At 35.5% G+C, this 24,734-nt stretch overlaps 1 protein-coding gene and 1 long non-coding RNA gene across 19 annotated transcripts in view; one reads left to right on the forward strand and one right to left on the reverse strand.

The window, feature by feature from the left end:
• Positions 1–24,734, forward strand: part of LOC103878160 — an 87,582-nt gene that overhangs the window by 53,963 nt on the left and 8,885 nt on the right. The gene's annotated exons all lie outside the window — the stretch shown is intronic.
• CD55 (CD55 molecule (Cromer blood group)) overlaps positions 1,825–24,734 on the reverse strand; it is a 37,942-nt gene continuing 15,032 nt past the window's right edge. For 2 of the 17 annotated variants that reach the window (XM_021932517.1, XM_031656175.1), the window contains 3 exons: positions 22,049–22,069; positions 6,622–6,686; positions 1,825–3,241 (listed from right to left, as the gene is read on the reverse strand). In XM_021932517.1, the coding sequence (XP_021788209.1) occupies positions 3,221–3,241; positions 6,622–6,686; positions 22,049–22,069 (107 nt within the window). In that variant the 3' untranslated portion in view covers positions 1,825–3,220. The other 15 variants (XR_004178883.1, XR_004178877.1, XM_021932556.1 and 12 more) reach the window with 13 other exon arrangements.

Below are 24,734 nucleotides of genomic sequence, written 5' to 3' on the forward strand. Positions count from 1 at the left end.
TCAACTGGGTCTTTAGCATTGCCTGTTAATTGACTAAATGTCTCTAATCCTTTCCTTCTCTGCCTGTCTTCAAACATAACACCTCCTCATGTGTCATCATCTTCATGATGACCTTGATGTATATGTCCCTGAGAAAACAGAAGAAATGTGAAATCAATTTCCAAAAGCTGCCACCATGGGCATCTCCAACCCACCTGCAAACAGTTCCTTCCTGGTATCTACAGAAGCCCTGCATGCTTCCACCGAAGGCAATCTCTCCACCTGTGCACCAAAAAGAGCTAAAACTTACTGAGCACTTCCTACATGACTGGCACCATTTTAAGCTCTATGTGTATTAACTTTATTCTCATTGCAAATCCTACGAGGCTGGTACTGATTTTAGGCCCACTTTACACATAGATAACTAAGGTACACTGACAAGGAACATCCCTTGAGTCCTGCAGCTGATAAATGCCAGGGCTCCGATTTGTCTCCAGAATCCATGCTTTTCACCAAGGAGAATTATAGGGAAAACATTTGACATTTTAGTAAATCACCCTACAGAGTGAATGGACGGCTACTCTTTTTAAAGAGTTGTGTGTGGGAGTACAGATGGAAGACATGACAGTGAGGAACAAGGAAAACACCTCCACCACCTCTTAACAACGAGTCATATGCATGAAAATAAACCAGCCGCCACTGGAATAGGCTGCAAAGGAAGCAGTACCTTCAGGGCATGGGCTGTTTTTAGTTTCAGGAAGGAGGAAGAAAACACTCAGGACGGGTGGGAGGAAAATGAGGCATTTGCACATTGGACATTAACCAAAGCAAACAGGGTTAGGGTGTGACAAGACAAAAACTATTCATGTTCAAGCGTTCCCAGAAAAGTGACAGTGATATTGGGCTAAATATTATAAAACTCAAATTTCTACGGTGAGCAGGTATAACTTGCTGTAACAAATACATCAGTCTCAAGAGGAAAAGCAATACAACCTTTGCAAAGTAAAATCTCATAGGAGACGTTATCCTGAGCAAAAATAAAACCGCTCAACCTCATAACTACAGGATACACAGTAAACAGAAATCCTACAAGAAAATAGCTTTACCCTTAGCCAGCCTATTGTTTATATTTTCTTCAAGGTAAATGACTGTTAAATAGCATTTCCGCTTTTACCCTTATCCAAAGATAGTAAGTTCTTGCTATTATAAACCTATTTTATGCTCATTGATTCTAATTTGATTGAGCAGAATAAAAAGTCTAGAGCTTATAATTTTCACGTCTACACAGAACACATGACATAGTCTAGCCCTTGCTCTAAGCCTTTCCTACTTCAACCATCCTGCCATTATAATCTCATCTATTACTGCTTTCTCAATCAGCTTCCTGCCTTGAATGTCTCCCTCCCTGCCACTCAGTTACTTAACAAACAGCTTAAGCACCCATCATATTTGGGGCTCTAACACTTATAACTTTATCTTCTTTCTCTCAATAAATATATATTTTGGTCTTCCTGTAGCAAACTATAAGCAACTTGAGGGCAGACACTTGTATTTATCTTGGTAAGCTCACATTTAGCATATGGCAACTTGCACATAGTAGGCACTCAGCTTTTTTTCTGAATAAAAAAAGCACTCAGCTTTTTTTCTGAGCCAGGGTTACTGCTATCCCTGGAAGCACTGGGTTATTACAGAATAGGCAGAGCAGGCCCTCATATTTAACAAATGAATGAATGGATAGGTGGATATGTGCCTACTCTTAGAACTTCTAGGAAAGTTCAAAGAATTTCCTAATATTAGAAACTATTAGGAAATTATTGATAGTACTGCTAGTTGTGATAACTGTGGTTAAGGAGGAAAAAAAGTTTTATTTTGAGAAATACACATTAAAGTCTTCACAGTGAAATTCCATGAACGTAGGAAATTTAAAGTACTTCAACAACAAAACAGATGAAGCAAAATGACAAAATAAACATTGCCATAATAAATCTAGTTATATTCTATATAACTAGTACATCTTAGTCTAGTCTAATACCTATAATGTAATTGGCAAGATGACAAGAATATGGTAAAAACCTAGAAATTAATCAGATTGTCTTCAGGTAAATCAGGAACAAGTAATATAGGTACTCTAACAGGAAAGGATATAACATGCTTGAGAAAGTACAATATAATTTTAAAGTAACTGAAAATTATTCGCACTAGGACAACCAAGAAACAGCATTCTGAACTGCTTGTAGGAGGCAGGTAGGGAATTTCTTATTCAGAAATAAAGTAGTCATGTTTAAGAATAAATTTCAAATACTACATGAGACCAAAAAATGGGATCACTCATTTATTTCTATTTAGGGAAAATAAATTTTTCTTCACATATCTTCAGCTTTTCTTGTTTTACATGTAAAATCAGTATGTTCACTGTCATAAATAAATATAAATAAATATTACAAAAGAATAAGATTTACAAATTTGACTATGGACATCTCACTTCAGAAATAACATATAATCTTTTCTTATGTGAATACTGTAGTATCTCTGGATACTTTTAAAGACATTAAGTCAAAGAAGACATCTTTCACAGGCTTTTTCCAAACTGTATTTGTGCAACAAAGGAAGACTCAGTCTTTCATTCTATATTCCTCCCTTGTCACCATCAACACCCCTGGCTCACTAGCATGTTTTACCTTTAAAATATTTTGCCAACCTGAAGGAAAAATGAAAATGTCTTACAGTCAAACATTACTTTATAATGTGGTTCATCTCTCTTTAGCAATTTTGCTTAAAAGAGACTGAATTGGGTTTTCATTTGCTTTTGATATCCAAATGTTTTTCATTTTTTATTTCCTTCATAAGTAGAAATAACATTACAGATCTTGTGGGGAAAGAAATCACTTTTCTTCTCTTTTCCTCGTGTTCCCATTCTAAATATGAATAAATCTCTATGCTTTCTTACACTTTTAGGAAAGGAATCACTCTCAATTCTGCAAGTTGTTCTATTTTCAAGAGGTAGAGGTGTGCTGAGAATGTGATTCTGGGACTGCCTTTTTTCTCCTTTGTTGACATTCCTAACACACCCTAAAGACAATGAAAGCATCCTAAATGAAAAGCACAATTGCATTTATTATATCCAATATGCAGATAAGTCTAAGAGACTAGAAACAGTCTGTATAGTTGTGTGTATTTTCTTCTTAACTCTTCTTTGGCTAAGTCAGCCAGCCCATGGTTACTAGCGTCCCAAGCAAACCTGTCAACGTGAAACACGTGTACCCTGAAAATTAAAAAAAAAAAAAAAAGTTAAAATCAAAATGATTTTATTTACTAGTGATAAACATTAATTTTTAGTTACTATGTGATAAATCGCCAAAAAGAATCAGTTAATTCGGGGTGCAAAACAAAAAAAATAATGGTAATAGAATATGGACAAGATTCTACAGGTAGGGTTTATCAGCTACAGCAACAACTAAAATATGACATGGAGTTTTTAGTTTCTCAAGATGAAGAGTGGCTAAGCTAGAATGAATTAGGGTACCCTCAGATTAAAAGTCAATGAATTCCTAAGTGTGGGAGATGTTAAAAAAAATAAAAATAAATAAAAACCCCTGAATACTACTACATGTGGAAGAGAAGATTAAGAGATTAAGACACTCAGTTTTACAGACACATTTACACAGTTATTTTTGTGTGATAATTTTGTATAAAGATATGAGATGTCTTTTAAGATCTATAAACATGACCTATAAAAGGATATCTTAGCACATATTATAATTTTTCTTAAACATTGAAAACTCTAAAAGCCACCAAGCAAAAGGAGAAATACAAGGTAGGTCAACCATCTCATGATGCAAATTATCATAATGAAGGCATTCTCTTTAAGTCCTAATATATCACCCCTTTCCCCCCAAATATTTGTGGCATTATACATCTGATCATTACAATAAACTGACTTCAAAACATAGGATGAGATAATAAGCATACTGCTACCAAGTCCAGAACTGACAACGTGTCACAGTAATGATTCCATGCGCTAGTCATTCATTCAACAAAGGAAAAAACAACTCTAACGCCAGTATTGACTTAAGCCTCTATTATCCTTTAAAACTCATGAAGAACCCCCTAGCCAAGGGTATTAATGGATATTTTACAAGATACAGAAATGTGATGTTATTAAACCATATATACCTTTTATAATTTACCAGAAAGTCTTATTTCTGAGGGACCATCAGTCACACTTAAATGGTCTAACACAACATTGAGTACTTTGTTGCTCTCATGTGCATTGTAAGAGCTGAATAGTAGAGAAGAAAAAAACTATTGAATTGAATTATATAACTGTCATTTCCATCAAAAAACAAAGTCAGGCATCTGCTTACACTTCCATCCCTAAACTAAAATTTATCGTATAGACCTAACTCTTCTAAAAGAAATAAATCAACCCTCTGATAGGCAAACATGAAGAATCATTAAATGAAACCACATTATCACTTGCACATTAACTATATCCTGTCTTGATTAAGATCAAATATTTAATTAAATCAGTATGAAATCAGGAGGCTAGCCAAACATATGTAAAGCTAGCTCTTACCCTCAACAGCTTATGCTTCCAAAATAAGGCAAGTGGAATATTTTTTATGTGCACATAAAAAAGACAAATTTTTCTTAGGAGTTTGCAAGAGTTTCCCTCTAATTCAGAAAATAAGCAATTAAGTTCACTGCAAAACCCCAAAATACAATTCAAAACAAATACACTAGTCTCCTTATCTGTGGTTTCAGTTACCCACAGTCAACTGCAGTCTGAAAATAGGTGAGTACAATACAATAAGATATTCTGAGAGAGACAGAGAGAGACCCCATTCACATAACTTTTGCTACAATAAGTTGTTCTAATTGATTATTAGTTAATCTCTTACTGTGCCTCATTTATAAATTAAACTTTATCTCACAGGTATGTACATACGGGAAAAAAACACAGCACATATAGAGTTAGGCACTATCTGTGGTTTCAGGCATTCACTGGGGGGTCTTGAAACACCCTGCCCCCAACCAAGGATAAGCAGAAGTTACTATATTCCTTCCTTCTAAGTTCCTTAATAGGACATACAAGTATCACAGCCAATCACCTTACCAAAGTATGTAAAGAAACTGATGAAAGCCAAGAGACAGCACCTGGTAAACCTACCACATCCTGCTGTCCTGCCCCACCCAGTCTCCACTCCCACCCATCCAGAGAGCCTCAAAGCAGTAGCTTTGGTAAACTGATAATACTCTATACATTGATACTTGATAACTTGATAAATTGATAACAGTATTTCAAAAGGAGAGTTGGAACAAATACAAGAAAGTACATAAGATTGGTGGTTTAATTTTTTTTCAGAGTAGCTTTGCTGATGCTTCCATACCAATTCACTTTAGATGACTTAGAACTAACTGTGAGTTTTTGTTAGGTTCTAAATCACATTCCTAAAACATTTCTGATATATCTGGAGAAAAAGTTATGTCTTACTATATTTGCTATCATGACAGCTAGAATATTTTGTTGATATTAAACAAATGCCTGTAAAAATTATTAATCACTCCCCTGGACCTAATGGTCAAATATTTTTCCAAAAGACTGACTCATTTAGTGAGTCAAAGAATATTTACATACTTTAACTTATAATAGGCCTAAGTAATATTGTTAATTTAAGTAGAAAAATTGTAGAGGGTAAAAAGGAGATAGGTCACATCATCCAAAGAATTAAAACAGACAATTTAATAACAGCATTAAATTATAGTTTTCTTATTAATGGGAAAAATGGACAGGCATTAGGGCAGCTTAGAAATAACTCGTTTGTATAAATTCCACTAGTTTTCTGAACAGTTAAAACTACAAAACAGAAGAAGGTCAATTTAAATCATCCTTTGCTACAGGACACATCAGAGCCAATGGTGACATTTATACTTAACATTATGTATATTCAATGCAGATTAGATATTTTAAATAATACTGATGTGTGTGTGTGTGTTGTTGTTGTTTTAATATCTGAGTGCTTACTATGTGCCAAGCAATGTTCTAAGCACTTGACAGGTGGCAACTCATTTGATCCTTACTATAATCACATGAGGTAGGTACTATATTTCCCCCATTTTACAAATAAGTAAACTGAGGTATAGAGAGGTTAAATTTCTCACAGTCAAATAATTCCCAGATGGCAGATCCAGGATTCAAACTGAGCCATCAGGCTCCAGAGTCTGCTCTCTTAACCACTGCGCTGTTTTGAGCTGGACTGGCATCTATTAATATAACTGAGAAAAAGCCCTCATCACAGGCAATCTCACAGTATGTTAGAGGTTGATTTTTCCTAGACTTCTTTGCTTCTGTGCAACACTTAGATATTACCATAAATTATACTGAGTGGAAAAAAAAATCAGTGGATCGATAGATCACAAAATGAGACTTCAAGTCACTTTGCTTTGAAATGTGCCTTTGAATATATTGAGGAAAAACAGACATGAAGTCTGTTAATCCAGGATAGTAATTACAGACAAAAATGAATACGGAGACATGCCAAAATTTAAATAAAGCTAAGAGAGTCATACTGATACAGTACCAAATTTTACTGGAAATAAACTAGGAATAAATTTTTAAAAATCATCAGAATTTCTGCTCACCCTGATTTTCCATATTCCAATGACTAGAATTAGGGTACCAGTTAATATAGTACCAGCAAGAAATCCTTGAAGGGGAAAAGATATGGTAACACAGTTAATAGAAACATGAGCAAGTAAAATTACATTATAGTTTCACAATGACAAACATACTGGTTATGAAGTGAGTTAAAAAACAGGAGATATTAATTGCATTTTGTATATGGCTTCCTTATGTCATAAGTTTTTGACAAATGCGTGTTTTATTTGTCCTGTTTTCTTTGAAAGAAAAAGGAAGAAATGTATTTAGAGTATCACAATGCTCAAATAAAATTTTTTGACAGGCTTGAGAGGCTTCTAAAGTGTTTCAACCCAATCATGCTCAATTTTAAATGTTTTGATCGTTGAGCATTCAAATATGGTGACAGAATTATGTTATTTTAGAGCTGGAAAGTATCTTAGAGCTCACTTTCATTTTTTAGACGAGTAAACTGAGTCTCAGAAAGAAGGAACATTAACATACGTGGTTAACGGGAAGGACATTTACCTAGTTTATAGTAGATATAACAGATATGTAGACATTTTTCCATCACAGGAAATATGCTTGTACTATTATCATCTGAGATTGGAGGGCAAACTATATTTACTTTGCCTACAGAATATGCTTTTTAGTGTTCAGCCTATTGTAGATTAAATTTCATTTCAAAAATTTATATTCACTTTTAAGATTCAAAGCACTATTTTGAGCTGAATAGCAGCAAATAATTGGTCAAATAAGTTGGTCAGTATCAAATCATTTTCATAGCTTACACAATCTTTCTTCTCAAATGTACCCATTTGCCCTTTCCTCTCACCATCCTTGTTCTCCCTTTCCTCACCAACACCCCCCTACCCCCACCACCATCAACCCTGTCCAGTGTCCTTGGACTCAACTCTGTTGGTCTGTACTACAAAGGAAATGATAGATGACACTAGAATAGTAACTGAATCTAACGTGGCTAATGAGTGTGTTTGGCTCCAAATCAGCAAAATAGAGACACTGTACAATTGCACTGCCAGATGGAAATTGTGATTTAAAAAATAGCTATTTCTACCATAGGTAAGTTTTTACAGTATTTCACTTTATAAGTTTATTTAACTGATCCCCTAGGATTGTATCATTAACTTAGAAAGACTATCCACGAAATAAATCACAGCTTCTAAAAAATTTTGGGTTTCCCCCTTCCTGTCACCAGTTCCCACTAATTCCATCATTTTCAATATCTTATTTTTTATTTGAATGCTAAATCAAGATAGAAGATTCAGGGTGATCTAGAACATCCAGATGACAGAAGGAAAAGGCTATTCCCAGAACAATGATCAACACATATACATAGTTCTAGAAGAAAGTATAGAAGCTGATAGTTTAACAGAAAACCAGGCCAAAACACAGAAGTATGAAAAACAAAATTCTACGTATCTTCTCAGTAAATTAATAAGAGCATATGATCTCCCAAATTAGAAACAAACTTTCAGGCTCAAAGGTAACTGTTTATGATCTCAAAATTCATTTGGTATCTACAGAAAACCAAAGGTGAAACAACATTAAGATTTATGCAACTTGGGATAAATGAAAGTATGAAATAATGAATGAAATAATAATTATGATTCCAATGTTCCTAAGATTAAACTGAAGAGCTCTTAGGTAGGAAAATAACATGATGTTAGAAAAAGGTTTTCTCCTCCACAAAAGGAGTATCTTAGTAAGGTTCTTCATCATGTAGAACTGTATCTCTGTAGTGTTGAAAACATTGCAAAGCAGTTTGCCACCTATTATCTCATTTGATCACCTCTCCTTATTAACACAGTGCATGGCAAACAGTAGAACAGTAGAAAGTGTTTAACAAATATGTATTAAATTGCACTGAATATCTTGTTTCCAGATAAGAAAACAGGCCAAGAAAGAATAAATCAAACAGTTTATTGCCGGAGAAAAACTTACTTCTAGCCCCAGATTCAGGCCCTAATTTTAACTCTTTGAAACATTTTCCATAAAATACTTGATATTCATCAAACAAAATTTACATTAGACAGATACTACATTAATATATAGGGTATCATCTTCACTGCCAAAGAACTCAAGTTAGAATTTCACCTACCTACCTACAAGAACTGCAGTTACCTAGAGGATGCACATCATCTTTTTTGAAGAAATGTGGGACACTTCAAAAGGTCTAACTTGCAGAGCTAACAAAGTGGAAATGCAATCCATGTGCTATGAAAAAGCAAAGTTGTGGAAAGGTTTTGTTCTTGCTTATATCATATGTAACGTAACAGAATACAGGGTCTATGGACAAGTGAAGTCACCCTGGGAAGAGATTTTCGTAGATGATCTGAAAAACAGTATGCTTGAGTAACCCTTAAATTTTCCATTTTGTAAATGCAGTTTAAATTCTGCTTCCTCAGAGAGACATCCACAGGACCCTTTAAATGTTTTGCCATCATCGCTGGATTTTCTGTACCTCTGTATTTCTTCAATTTTTTTAATAAGGGAAATTCACATACTTCCTTTTCCAGGCTAAACATATCACAGAAAGAGTATATGATTATATTATCTGACTTAAACCTGAATAACAGACAGATAACTGATGTTACTTTATAATGGGACTTGAGTTTGTCATGTATAGGGGCATGTAATAAGACATAAAGACCCCTGTAACCACATCTTATTCATTTCAAATACCTACTTAAGCGTCAAGACTCTTGAAAGTACATTTAGATTTGGGCTAGTCTGTAATACATGCCATATTCAAGTTTAAAGGATAAATAAGTACACAATTGTTAGGGGATACAGAAAAAATATTTTCTATATTTCATTGAGTATTTCCTGACTTCTTATTTATTATTTTTTAAATTGATCTGTTAGTCTCCATGAAGGACTTATGAATGTCTCAGTATAGGACTTTGGCAACAGAGGGGAATAAAGCAATACTGTAGGGAATCAGGGCACCTTAACTGTCCAATTTGGGTTGTATAGTCTCTTGGTCTGTCACTAGGATGAGCATCTTTCCATCTTTTAAAGTACCTGGGAAGATCATCTGAGCCTAAGAAACAGAGGTTGCAGTGAGCTGAGATTGCACCACTGCACGCCAGCCTGGGTGACAGAGTGAGACCCTGTCTCCCCTCAAAATAAACAAACAAACAAACAAACAAACCTGGTAATAGAGAAACTAGTCATCTGCCTCTATTTACTGCCTACTAGCTCTGTGGAGGGCAAGTTACAAATCTTGCAAAACCACAGTTCTCTTAGCTGAAAATGGGGTATAAATGCTACACTACAAGATTGTTGTGAGAAGAATATGAAATAATACATTTAAAAAATATCAGTACAGTACTTGCCACAGAGAAAACATGTAAATATTACCTGAATAAAAGACTGTTTTACTCTTTGGTGTGGCCAGAGGGAGTGATAAAATTATCAGAAATCCAGCTTAGGAAAATAATAGTGATTGCATGCAGTGACTTCCTTAAGCTAGTATTTATTCAACTTTTAGGATTGTGCTTGGAGTTTTCATATCCACTAATCACATTAAGCTTCAAATACTTCACATAGGAATCACAATCTCTATCTCTTAAATGAGAAAATTGAGCCTCAGAGAGATTAAGTTAATCAGTTGGGTTGAATAATTACTAAGTGAAAAAAATAGGATTCAAGCCAACGTCCGACTGGTTTGACTCCAGAGGTTAAGTTATTTCTTCTATATGATTTTGTCTTTTAAAAAAATAAAAACAAAACCAACAGAAAACAAGCATTCTCAATGGGGGTGATACCTGATGAAAGTCAAAAAAAAAAATTCCTTTTTTAAGTATAGAGTGCAGATATAAATGTGATACATAAACTGATTTACAGTATATGTGAGTGGACGATGATCAAGAAAAAAATGTCTAAAAAGGTCTTTGGTGAGAAGAGAGCAAGAATTAACGCCCCTCCAACACACTAAAAAATTGGGAAACACTTATACAGAGCCAATGGAAGAATAGATTTAAAATTCACAACACACGCTTCATTTACAAGGCAAATTGGAAAGTTCTGTAACATTAGTCAGTCTTTCTTCCTTAGCAGAACAGGAAAAAAAAATCAAATACTTCAAAATTCAAAGATCATCTGTATCATTTTACTTACACTGCAGTGTAATCGATGAAACAATTTTCTTGCAGTAGAGTTAATTTATCTTTAAAGAAGAGTAACCTCATTCACGGAATACATTTAATGAATATAATTTTCAGGTTTATGTCCTACAAATATGAAATCACACACACACAAATGTTGCCATATGTCCAATTTAAGAAGGAAGGACTTCCTCTTCATTTTTTAACAGAAGCTGGAATTCCAACTAACACTAAGGAAAGTTTTCTAGAAAATCAAAGGGTATAATACTTAAAGAATTTCAGGAAAAAAAAAAAAGGATTTCAAACCTTCATTGAGTGCCATTAAGCAGGTGAGAAAAACTCATGTGTTAAACTCATCACTTTTGGGATCATTAAATCATCAGACTTTCATTTGAAACACTTTTATTTCTATTTAAAACAAAGTGAATTCCAACAGTTGGACTCTTTCAAGATAAATCTTTTAGCTTAGAAGTTCATTCAAAATATAAAATAACCACAATAAATAATAATGGTAGTAATGATAATGTTTTTATTACTCTTTTCAGATCCAACACTGGATCATCCAGATTCATAAATAAGTTCTTAAAGACCGATAAAGAGATGGAAATAACCACACAATATAGTGGGAGACTTCAACACCCCGCTGACAATATTAGACACATAATCAAGGCAAAAAACTAACAAAGATATTCATGACCTAAACTTGACATTTGACCAAATGGACTTAACAGACATCTACAAAACATTGCACTCAACAACAACAGGATATACATTCTTCTCATCTGCATATAGCACATACTCTAAGATTGACCACATGCTCAGCCATAAAGCAATTTTAAACAAATTAAAAAACCAAAATCATACTAACTATACTCTTAGGCCACAGCATGATAAAAATATAAATCAATACCAAGAAGATCTCTTAAAACTATACAATTACATGGAAATTAAACAACCTACTCCTGAATGACTTTTGGTATTCTGAAAATTAAGGCAGAAATCAAGAAATTCTTTGAAACTATTGAAAACAAAGATACAACATCCCAGAGTCTCTGGGACACAGTCAGAACAATGTTAAGAGGAAAGTTTGTAGCGTTAAACACCTACATCAAAATGTTAGAAAAATCTCAAATTAACAAAGTAACATCACCTCTAGAGGATCTAGAAACAACAAGAGGAAACCAACCCAAAAGCTAGCAGAAGAAAAAAAAATAACCAAAATCAGAGCTGAACTGAATAAAACTGAGATGCAAAAATGAATACAAGAGATCAACAAAACCAAAAGCTGGTTTTCTGAAAGAATAAATAAGATTGATAGACAACTAGCTAGACTAATAAAGAGAGAGAAAATCCAAATAAACACAATCTCAAATGACAAAGGGGATATTACCGCCAATCCTACAGAAATACAAAACACCCTCAGAGACTATTTTGAACACCTCTATGCACACAAACTAGAAAATGTAAAAGAAATCATAAATTCTTGGAAAAATACAACCTCTTAAGATTGAACCAGGAAGAAATTAAATACCTGAACAGACCAATAACAAGTTCTTAAATTGAATCAGTAATTTAAAAAACCTACCAACCAGAAAGACCCCTGTACCAGATGGATTCACAGCCAAATTCCACCAGACATACAAACAAGAGCCAGTACCAATCATACTGAAACTATGCCAAAAATCAAGGAAGAGGGACTCCTCATTTTATAAGGCCAGCATCACTCTGATACTAAAATCTGGCAAAGAGACATGACAAAAAAAGAAAACTTCAGGCCAACATCCCTGATGAAAGTAAATACAAAAATTCTCAACAAAATACTAGGAAAAAAGAATCCAGCAGCACATCAAATACCTAACGTACCACAATCAAGTAGGCTTTATTCCTGGGATGCAAGGTTGGCTCAACACATGCAAATCAATAAATGTGATTCATCACATAAACAGAACTACAAACAAAAAAACCACGTGATCATCTCAACTGTTGCCAAAAACGCTTTTGACAAAATTCAACATCCCTTCATGTTAAAAGTCATCAACCAACTAGGCATCAAAGGAACATACCACAAAATAGTAAGAGCCATCTATGAAAAACCCATAGCCAACATCATACTGAATGAGCAAAAGCTGGAAGCATTCACCTTGAAAAGCAGAACAAGACAAGGATGTCCATTATTATCATTCCTATTCAACATAGTACTGGAAATCCTAGACATAGCAATCAGGCAAGGGAAAGAAAAGGCATCCATATAGGAAGATAGGAAGTAAACTATCTCTCTTCACAGATGATATGATTCTAAACCTAGAATACCCCAGAGTTTCTACCCAAAAGCTTTTAGAACTGTTAAACAACATCAGTAAAGCTTCGGGGTACAAAAATCAGAAGCATTTCTATACACCAATAATGTCAAGCTGACAGCCAATCAAGAATGCAATCCTATTCACAACCACCACAAAAGGATAAAATACCTATGAATACAGCTAACCAGGGAGGTGAACGATCTCTACAAGAAATAGAAAACAAAGAAGACAGAGACAATAAAAACAAATGGAAAAATACTCCATGCTCATGCATAGGAAGAAACAATATTTTTAAAAGGGCCATACTGCTGGGCAGGGCGGTTCATGCCTGTAATCCCAGCACTTTGCAAGGCTGAGGCAAGTGGATCACTTGAGGTCAGGAGTTTGAGATCAGCTTGGCCAACATGGTGAAACCTCATTTCTACTAAAAATACAAAAATTAGCTGGGTGTGGTGGTGTGCATCTGTAATCGTAGCTACTTGGGAGGCTGACACAAGAGAATCACTTGAACCCAGGAGACGGAGGTTGCAGTGAGCCAAGATCACGCCACTGCACTCCAGCCTGAGTGACAGAATGAGACTCTGTCTCAAAAAAATAATAATAATAAATAATAAAAAATTTTTTAAAAGGGCCATACTGCCCAAAGCAATTTATAGATCCAATGCTATTCCTGTCAAACTACCAATGATATCTTTCAGAGAATTAAAAAATATATATTTTAAAATTCATATGGAATCAAAAAAGAACCCAAATAGCCAAAGCAATCCTAAGTAAACAGAACAAAGCTGGAAGCATCACACTACCTGATTTCAAACTATATTATAAGGCTACAGTAACCAAAAGAGCATGGTACTGGTATAAAAATAGACACATAGACCAAAGGAAGAGGTTAGAAAACCCAGATATAAAGCCACACCCCTACAACCATCTGATCTTTGACAAAGTTGACAATAACAAGCAATGGGGAATGGATTCCCTATTCAATAAATGCTATAACTGGCTGGCCATGTGCTGAAGATTGAAAATGGACCCCTACCTTTCACCATATACAAAAATCAACTCAATATGGATTAAAGACTTAAACCTAAAATGTAAAAGTATAAAAACTCTAGGAGAAAACCTAGGAAATACTATTCTGATATAGGTGTTAGTAAATATTTCATGATGAGGTCTCCAAAAGTAATTGCAACAAAAACAAAAATTGACAAGTGGGACATAATTAAACTAAAGTGCTTCTGCATGGCAAAAAAAAATACATCAACAGAGAAAACAGAAAACCTACAGAAAAGGAGAAAATATTTGCAAACTATGCATCTAACAAAGTTCTAATATTCAAAATCTCTAAGGAACTTAAACAAATAAACAAAAATCAAACCAACCCATTAAAAAATGGGCAAAGGACATAAACAGATACTTCTCAAAAGAAGACATATGTAAGGCCAACAAGCATATGAAAAAAATGTTCAACATCACTAATCATTAGAGAAATGCAATCAAAACCACAATGAGATACCATCTCATAGCAGACAGAATGCCTATTATTAAAAACTGAAAAAATAACAAATGTTGGTAAGGTTGTGGAAAAAAGAGAACACTTATACATTGCTGGTGGGAATGTAAATTAGTTTCAGCCTCTGTGGAAAGCAGTTTGGAGATTTCTCAAAGAACTCAGAATTACCATGTGACCTAGCAATCTCATTATTGGATATATACCCAAATCAACATAAATCATTCTACCATAAAGACACATTCATGCGTACGTTCATCAGCACTTTTCACAATAACATAGAATCAACCTAGATGCAAATCAGTGGTGGACTGGATAAAGAAAACGTGGTATATATACACCATGGAATATTACACAACCACAGAAAAGAATGAAATCATATCCTTTGCAGTAATATGGATGCAGCTGGAAACCATTATCCTAAGAGAATTAATGCAGGAACAGAAAACCAAATACTGCATCTTCTCACCTATAAGTGGGAACTAAACATTGAGTACACATGGATGCAAAGAAGGGAACAACGGCCACCGGGGCTTATTTGCGAATGGAAGGTGGGAGGAGGGTGAGAATCACCAAACTACCTGTTGGGCACTAAGCTCACTACCTGGGTGATGAAATTATATGTACACTCAACCCCAATGACACGCAATTTACCCATGTAACAAACCTTCACCTGTACCTCCCAAACCTAAAATAAAAGGTGGAAGAAAAAAAATGTGTTTACCCATTTTCCCTTTGGTATCCATGAACACTACATGTTGATTGTTTTCCTAAGACAATATCATGGGGAGTGGCTTCAAGATGTCTGACTAGATGCCTCTGGTCCTCCCCTCTTCCATGGAGAGAAACCTAAGTAGTGATTACATAATCACATTTTGAAGAGATCATCAAAGACAGAACACTAGAATTTAACAAACAAGTGACAGGATGCACCAAAGCAAGGAAGGAGACAGAAGCAAGGCAGCCTGTTTGGCTGAGATTGCCTGGGAGCCTGGAGAGACTCCCTAATGCAGGAAAAGAGTAAGTGAGAGAACCCCAGCAGACCACATTACCTCTGAAGACTCTCACAATGGGTAAAATGGGTAAAATGGGACTCCCTACAGGAGTCCCTTGATTCTCATAGACCCTAGCTATAACATAGGAAGCTGCCTGGAGACAGTGTGATGGCATTACTCCAGAGAGTAAGTTCACACTGAGTACTACAAATCCCTGAGTCCTAAGCAGCCACAGCACAACACTATTTTGAGAGTCCAGTCCCTCCCAGATTGCATCTTGCTTTGGGGCCACTGTTGCCTGAGCCAAAGCAGGAGCCACTGGCAGCAACCTGGCACCCCCAATAGAGGAGCAGCCAGGCATTTTTTGGTTCCTTGAGGACAAATTCTAATGCATGAAGCTATGGCTGCTGCTGGCTGCTTTGGGCTGAGGCATGAGCAAACTGCATGTGCCCCAGCCACCTCTCTGTGGCTGCTCCCAACTGAAAACAATTCTGCTCTCCCAAGTAGCTGGTCCACAACACAGCCACACTGTCCTCACCTAAGCATTCCACCAGTGGCCAAGGAATACTCTACCCTGTCCTACCACAGCCAGCACTCACATGCACCACAGGGAGGCCTGAGGACAAGTCCCCCTGGCCCAGCCTCACCCTCTCAGTACCCAAGCCTGCCATCTAGGTGCCTGGATGCTCAGCCAGTACACCACCATTGGCAGCTGAGCACTCATCCTGGGGTCTGAAGTCAGGCCCACTCAACCTGCCACTAACATCACAGCTGGCAAGCCACCTGCAGACCTGGAAACTGACCCGCCCAATCACCGCAGCCACAGCCAACACCGGCACAGACTGCTTGTGTCCCACAGGGTTGTCCCACCACTACTACTGCCATCACCCATGCCCCCACTTGCTGCCAAGTAGCCTGAGAACCAGGTCACCTATCATTTCTGGCACCCAAGCGAGCCACCTGGAAACCCACCTGGAGACCCACCAATAACTGGCCTGATTGGGCTTGCTAACACTGGTGCCAGCAATATCATCCTGGGCCCAAGGACAGGCAAACTCAGCCCACCACTGCCAACACTTGGGTCTGAAGACTGGCCCACATGGCATCCTATTCCCTAGCAAATCTCCACTAGTAACTGTATCCTAAGGCACTGAGGAAATGACAGATACCACTGATACTATTTACAGCTGAAGGTCATACAGAAACTACACTACTGCATGCACCCAGAATCAAAGCCAAAGTGCCCCACCTAACTGACACCATAAATACATCTTCAGGAAAAGTCCTCCCCTACAAAAGCAAATTCAAAAACTTAGAAACCACATATATCACATCAGATGCACATATATCAACTTCAGGAGGCAGGAAACATGAAAAACCAAGAAAATACGATACCACCAAAGGAACACAATAATTCTCCAGCAACAGATCCCAATCAAAAGTAAATTTACAAAATTCTGGGAAAAGAATTCAAAGCTGTGATATTAAAAAAGCTCAGGGAGGTGAGATACAAATTTTAAAATTTGTTTTAAAAAAAATACAAAGAAATCAGAAAAACAATTCAGGATATTAATGAGACGTTTACCAAAAAATATACATATAAAAGAACCAAACAACTTCCGGAAATAAAGAATTGACTGATGAAATACATAATATACTTGATGAAATATTAAATACATAATATACTTGAAAGCATCAATAACAGGCTAGATCAAGCAGAAGAAAGAATCTCAGAACTTGAAGACAGGTCTTTTGAAATAACACAGTCAGATAAGAATAAGGAAAAAATACTTTAAAAATGTGCAAAGTTTACATGACATATGGGATACCCTAAAGTGCCCAACTATTCAAATTTTAGGAGTCTCAAAGGGGAAGAGAAAATGAAAGGATTAGAAAATCTATCACTAAAACGACAGAGGAAAATTTCTCAAGTCTAACAAGAAATTTAGACATCCTGACACAGGAGGCTCAGAGATTACCAAGTAGATACAATTTAAAAAGGCCTTCTCTGGCCCAGCACGGTGGCTCATGCCTGTAATCCCAGCACTTTGGAGGCTGAGGCAGACGGATCACCTGAGGTCAGGATTCGAGACCAGACTGGCTAACATGGTGAAACCCTGTTTCTATTAAAAATACAAAAATTAGCCAGGCATGGTAACACACACCTCTAATCCCAGCTACTACTCGGGAGGCTGAGGTGGGAGAATCGCTTGAACTTGGGAGGCAGAGGTTGCAGTGAGCTGAGATTGCGCCACTGTACTCCAGGCTGAGTGACAGAATGAGACTCTGTCTCAAAAGAAAAAAAAAAAGAAAAAAAAAAAATGGTTTTCTCCATGGCAAATTATAGTCAAACTGTCAAAAGTCAAAGACAAAGAGTTCTAAAAACAGCAAGGGAAAAGCATCTAGTCACCTATAAAGGAACCCCATCAGACTAACAATGGATTTCTCAGCAGAAACCTTACAGGCCAGGAGAGAACGGGATGATATACTCAAAGAGCTGAAAGAAAAAGACTACCAGCCAAGGATTAGGAAAGTTATCCTTCATAAATAAAGGAGCAACAATGTCTTTCCCAGACAAAAGCAAGCTGATGGAATCCATCACCATGAGATGGCTTAAAAGAAATGCTTAAGGGAGTGCTATACCCAGAAGAGAAAGAATGATATCTACAATCATGAAGACACACAGAAATTTTAAAAACCACTGATAGAGCAAAAACACAAAGAAAAGACTAAAATGTTATGAAACAAAAACTCTATATCACAATAATAAGAGAGAACAAAAGGAACAAAACAACCACAAATCAATTAATAAGATGATGGGAATAATCCCTCACATATCAATAACCCTGAATGTAAACAGATTAAATTTTCCTCTTAAAAGATGTATACTGGTTGAATGGATGCAAAACACAACCCAACTACATGTTTCTTTCAAGAAATTCATCTCATCTGTGAAAACACATTGTGACTGAAAGTAAAGAGATGCAAAAAGATACTCCATGCTAACACAAACCAAAAACAAACAGGAGTAGTTGTACTTGTATCAGATAAAACAGACTTTAGGAAAAAAAACAGTAAAAACAGACAAAGAAGGTCATTACATAATTGACAAAGAGATCAATTCAACAAGAGGATATAACAGTTCTAAACATGTATGCACCCAATCCTGGAGCACCCAAACATATAAAGCAAATATCGACCGATCTAAAGGGATAGACTCCAATAAAATAATTGTGAAGAACTTCAACATCCCACTGTCAGCATTAGCTTATCTGGACAAATAATTAACAAAGAAACATTGGATTTAAATTGCACATTAGACCAAATGGACCTAACAGACACTAACAGAAGAGTTCACCCAATAGCCACAGAATTTTCTCAATGGCACATGAAACAATCTCCAGAACAGAACATATGTTAGGATACCAAACAAGTCTCAATAAATTTGAAAAAGTCAAAATCGTATCAAGTATCTTCTCAAACCATAATGGAATTAAACTAGAAAATGACAACAGGAACTTTGGAAACCGTACAAATAAACAGAAATTAAACAACAGGCTTCTGAATGACCATTAGGTCAAGGGAGAAAGTAAGGATGAAATTAAAAAAAATTTCTTGAAAAAATAGTAATGGAAACAGTGTAGCAAAACCTATCAGACACAGCAAAAGCAGTGCTAACAGGGAAGTTTACAGCAACAAATGATTACATCAAAAAAGTAGAAAGATTTCAAATAAACAATCTAACAGTGCATCTTAAGGAACTAGAGAAGGAAGAACAAACCAACCTCAAAATTAGCAGAAGGAAAGAAATAAGAAAAATCAGACCAGAGCTAAACAAAATAGAGACTAAAAAACAATACAGTGAAAACCTGTTTTTTTGAGAAGATAAACAACACTGATAAACTACTTGCTGGACTAACCAAGAAAAAAAAGAGAGAAGCCCCAAATAAAATCAGAAATGAAAAAAGAGACATTACAACTGATACCACAGAAATACAAAATATCAGAGACTATTATAAACAAGTATACATTGACAAACTGGAAAACCTAGAGGAAATGTTAAAATGACTATACCACCCAAAGCAATCTAAAGATTTAATACAACCCTATCAAGATACCAATGCCATTTTTCACAGAAATAGAAAAAAAAAAAAAAAGTCCTAAAATGATTGTGGAACCAAAAAAAGAGTCCAAAGAGCTAACAAAACCCAAGCAAAAACAAAGCTGGCAGCTGACTTCAAAATATAAGGTTATAGTAACAAAAACAGCATGGTATTGGTATAAAAACAGGCACACAGAATAATGGAACAGAACAGAGAACCCAGAAATAAATCCACATATTTATAGCTAACTGATTTTTTACAAAGGTGCCAAGAACATACGTTGGGAAAAGGATACCTTCTTCAATAAATAGTGCTGGGAAAATTGGATATCCAAATGCAGAAGAATGAAACTGGACCTCTGCTCTTTACCATGTTCAAAAATCAAATCAAAATGTATTAAAAACTTAAACATAAGATCCACAACTATAAAATTACTAGAAAAAAACATCAGGAAGACTCTAAAGGACATTAGGCAAAGGTTTAATGGCTAAGACCTCAAAAGCATAGACAATAAAAACAAAAATAGATAAATAGGACTATATTAAACTAAAAAGCTTGTGTACAGCAAAGGAAACAATCAACAGAGTGAAGAGACAACTTGTTGAATGGAAGAAAATATCTATAAACTATTCATCTGTAAAGGTACTAATATCCAGAATATACAAGGAACTCAACTTACTAGCAAAAAACAAATAATCACACTAAAAAGTAGGCGAAAGACATGAACAGACATTTCTCAAAAGACAACATACAAATGGCCAGCAGGTATATGAAAAACTGCTCATCAGTAATCATCATGGAAATGCAAATCAAGACCACAATGAGATGTCAGTTCTTACCCTCAGTTAGAATGACCATTTTTAGACAAAAAATAACAGATGCTGGTGAGGATGTGAAGAAAAGGAAATCTTATATACTGTTGGTGAGAATGTAAATTTGTACAGCCACTGTGGAATACAATATGGAGGTTCCTGAAAACACAAAAAATAGAACTATCTTATGATCTAGCAATTATACTACTGAGTATTTATCCAAAGAAAAATAAACCAACGTATCAAAAAGATATGTGCATTCACATATTTATTGAAGCACTATTCACAATAGCAAAGATATGGAATCATCTTAAGTGTCCATCAATGTACAAATGGATAAAGAAAACGTGGGGCCAGGTGCAGTGGCTCACACTTATAATCGCAATGTTTTGGGAGGCCGGAAGAATCGCTTACGGCCAGGAGTTCGAAACCGGCCTGGGCAACATGGGGAAATCCTGTCTCTACAAAAAATAAATTTAAAAAACTTAGCCAGGTGTCGTGGCACACACCTGTAGTACCAGCTACTTGGGAGGCTGAAGTGGAAGGATCGCTTGAGCCCAGGAGTTCGAGACTGCAGTGAGCTATGAATACACCACCGCATACCAGCCTGGGTGACAGGATGAGACCCTGTCTCAAAATAAATAAATAAATAAATAAAAACAAATCTAGCATATATAGAATGAAATACATTCAGCCATAAAAAGAATAAAATCATGTCATTTGCAGCAACATGAATGGAACTAGAGGCCATTATATTAAATGAAATGAGCCAAGCAAAAAAGACAAATATCACATGGTCTTACTCACATGTGAGACCTAAAAAAGTTCTCATGGAGGCAGAGAATAGGATGTTAGATACCAGAGGCTGGGAAAAGTGTGTGAGTAGGAGGGAGGATGAAGAGACTTTGGCCAATGGGTATAAACATACAATTAGATAGAAGGTTTATGTTCTAATATTCAATAGCAGAGTAGGGTAAGCATAGTTAGCAGTAATGTGTGATATATTTTTAATAGTCACTAGAAGAAAGGACTTAAAATGTTTCCAACACACAAAAATAATACTCAAAGTGATGAATACCCCAAATACCAAATTGAGAATCACACAGTCCATGCATGTAACAAAATATCACATTTACCTCATAAATACATAAAACACTATGTTTCAATTAAAAAATTGTAAGATAATCAGGGAAGTTTGGATACTGACTAAATATTTGCTGATATTAAGGAATTACTGGATTTTTTAGTATGCTATGTGGTTATGTTTTTATAAAGGTTACTTAGTGAAATGTTTATGAAGGAAATGATACGATGTCTGGTATTATTTTCCAAATAATCTAGGGGGTGTGGGGAACGTGGGTATCCATGAGTGGAAAATTGCTGAATCCAAGAGAGTATATGAATATTCACTGTACTATTTTCCCTATTTGAGTGATGTTTAAAGTTTTCCATACTAAAAAGTTTTAAAATAAATTGTAGGATAATTTTTTTAAAAAACAAGAAGACAATATTATCTCCCAGGAATACGGATTGTATATCCCACAGTGAAAACAATTTCTTTTAACTGCCTGAGAGCCAAACTTACCAGATAGAAGATGGGTAGTACCTACAGACGAAGGGAAAAAAAAGGATTAAAAACAAAAATTTGTTAAAGTCATTGATTTGCTAGCAATTTCATATACTATCAATAAACTACACTACAAAACTCAAAAGTAACTCAAATTTCCATAATTAAAAATTTATAAAAACAATTACACATTATTAACTTAATCAAGTAGAATGTAAACATTACTGTTTATATCTGTTCAACAGAATCAACACTATAAATACAAATTATGATAAAGAATTATTGACCACCAAAACAAACACCATTTAAATTGGATTATAACACTTGAGGGCTAGAAACATGTTTGAAAACGTAAACAGCAAATAATTGCTGATCCAATCATACTATCAAGAAACTATAAGAAGACTAAGTCCCTTTCAACAGACTATATCAAAACTCAAAACTACCACATCACCTTATTGTTTATATTTTTCAAGGATTACGGATGAGACATTGCAGAAATAAATTTACTTTCAGATAAGCAAAAATAAAACAATAAATAAGCTGCTCTCCTAAGTGAGGTGAACACATTGACTCAGAGTGTCATTTAGAACAAGCAATATTACTCAGCAGAAAAAGTGCAGGATTCAACTGTGCACTGTATATGAACTGTATGAATTAATCTATAAGCCTCTAATTCCTCATCGATAAAATCAATCTAAAGATACTTTGCAAGGTTGTGGTACAGACGAGTGGCATCAAATAGAAGGTGAATGGAACATATCCCTACAGTATATACTCAGTAAGTGGTGGCTACCATTTTTTTTTTTTCAATTAAAAAGAGTTAAATATGGCATTTTATATTGGGTCCTGAAAGAGTAAATTAATTGTACCTAAGAGTAAAATTTGATCCCAAATATTGATATTATTATTGACTCATTAGGTTCAGTTTAAATTAGTTAAATTATCTTATACTTTTTACAGAAGAAAATATGTCAATAAAGTTAGTTCTATAACAAATTTATAAGTGATGCTTATTTCTCTTTGCCTTGCCCTATTAAAAACTGGACGTATTCAACCTAGAAATTTTAGACCAAGAGATATCATAAAATTGTAAAGAAGTAAAAAACCTCATAAAGAATGAAAATTAGTGAAGTAAATCTAAATTAATCAATGTAAGCCACAAAACCAATGCTGAGTGCTAAAAGGCAATGAAACATATACAGTTTCTGTAAATTATTTTTAAAATATGAAACATTATTATGTACTACTTCTGGAAACATACATGGAATATAAGAATGAAAACAGACAGGAAGTCAGCACATCAGTTTCAGGGCAGTAATTGCCTTAGAGGGAGAAAAATGGGCTGGCGAAATGTATTAAGGAACTTTAACAATAACATCCATAATGTTTAAATTCTTAAAAATATCCAGGTGCTGGCAAAATAGGCTTCAAGGTAACAATTATGAAATACATAAAATCATTTTGAAAATAGGGTCATAATGGGTAAAACTATACAGATAAAACACAATTACTTGGTGCTACTGAGAACCTATCGTTTATAGAGCTTGTAGTAATACGAATTATTTGAAAGGATCTCTGTATTTTCAATTACTTAGACGACACTATTGAGATGCTTTACCAAATCTGCAACTCTAGGGAATCCGGAAAGATTCCTTAGCAAGCTTTGAGGGATGGGTCTCTATCAATGAACCAGACCCAGGACTCAACCTTAAAGACAGTATATATTTGGTTCTTTGAAGGGGTCTTGAAGAATTCGTTGACTCCCTAAAACTACTACAGAAAACAGAATTTCTTTTTTTACCAATTTTAATTTAGCATTTTTTTTTATGGGGCCACAGTCTTTTTCTCTATTATTGTAAATGTTTCTTTTTTTAAAGATTTGCCCTAGTATAATCCAAGTCTGCTTCCAAATAAAGTAAAAAGTATTAGTATGAAAAAACCCTGGCTACAATAAATTAGAGACCATTTAATCCTGCAATCTTGGTCAAGTTCCTATTTCCACCATAGCACATTAGATCCATACTCAGTAAACCTGAACAGTGTCAACTGACCTGAACTGGTTCCACTTTCTTTATCTGGGGTTGTTTTATGAAAATGCTTCGTTGTCCTGGAAGCAGGTGTACTCCGTGTTGCTGTAATATGATCAGAAGGGAATCTTTGTGTACTCTTGAGACCATTAGTCATTGGGGAATGTACATTGGTGGACTTTTGTGTTGCTAGAAGACTCTGCGTAAATGCAACTTTTACTGTGGTGAATCTTTGGGCTGTTAGTGTGGCCTGTGTAGCAGAAGAATTTGTCATTGTGGGATTCTGAGCTGCAGGAGGGGTCTTTGTAGATAGGGTTTTTGATATGAAAGATGTCTGAGTTGCTGCTGGGGCTTTGGTGGCTGAAACATTTACTGTGGTGGGTTTCTGAGGAGTTGGTGAAACTTCTATACCTGAAACATTTACAGTGGTGTTTTTTTGAGGTGTTGATGGGACTCCTGTAGCTGAAACATTTACTGTGGTATGACTTTGAGGTGTTGATGAGACTCCTGCAGCTGCAACATTTACTGTGGTGTATTTTTGAGGTATTGATGAAACTCCTGTAGCTGGAACATTTATTGTGGTGAGTTTCTGAGGTGTTGGTGTGACTATTGTAGCTGGGACATTTACTGTGGTGGGTTTCTGAGGAGTTGGTGGGGTTCTTGTAGCTGAAACA

Source organism: Papio anubis, chromosome 1, assembly GCF_008728515.1.
Source record: "Papio anubis isolate 15944 chromosome 1, Panubis1.0, whole genome shotgun sequence".
Lineage (NCBI taxonomy): Eukaryota > Metazoa > Chordata > Mammalia > Primates > Cercopithecidae > Papio > Papio anubis.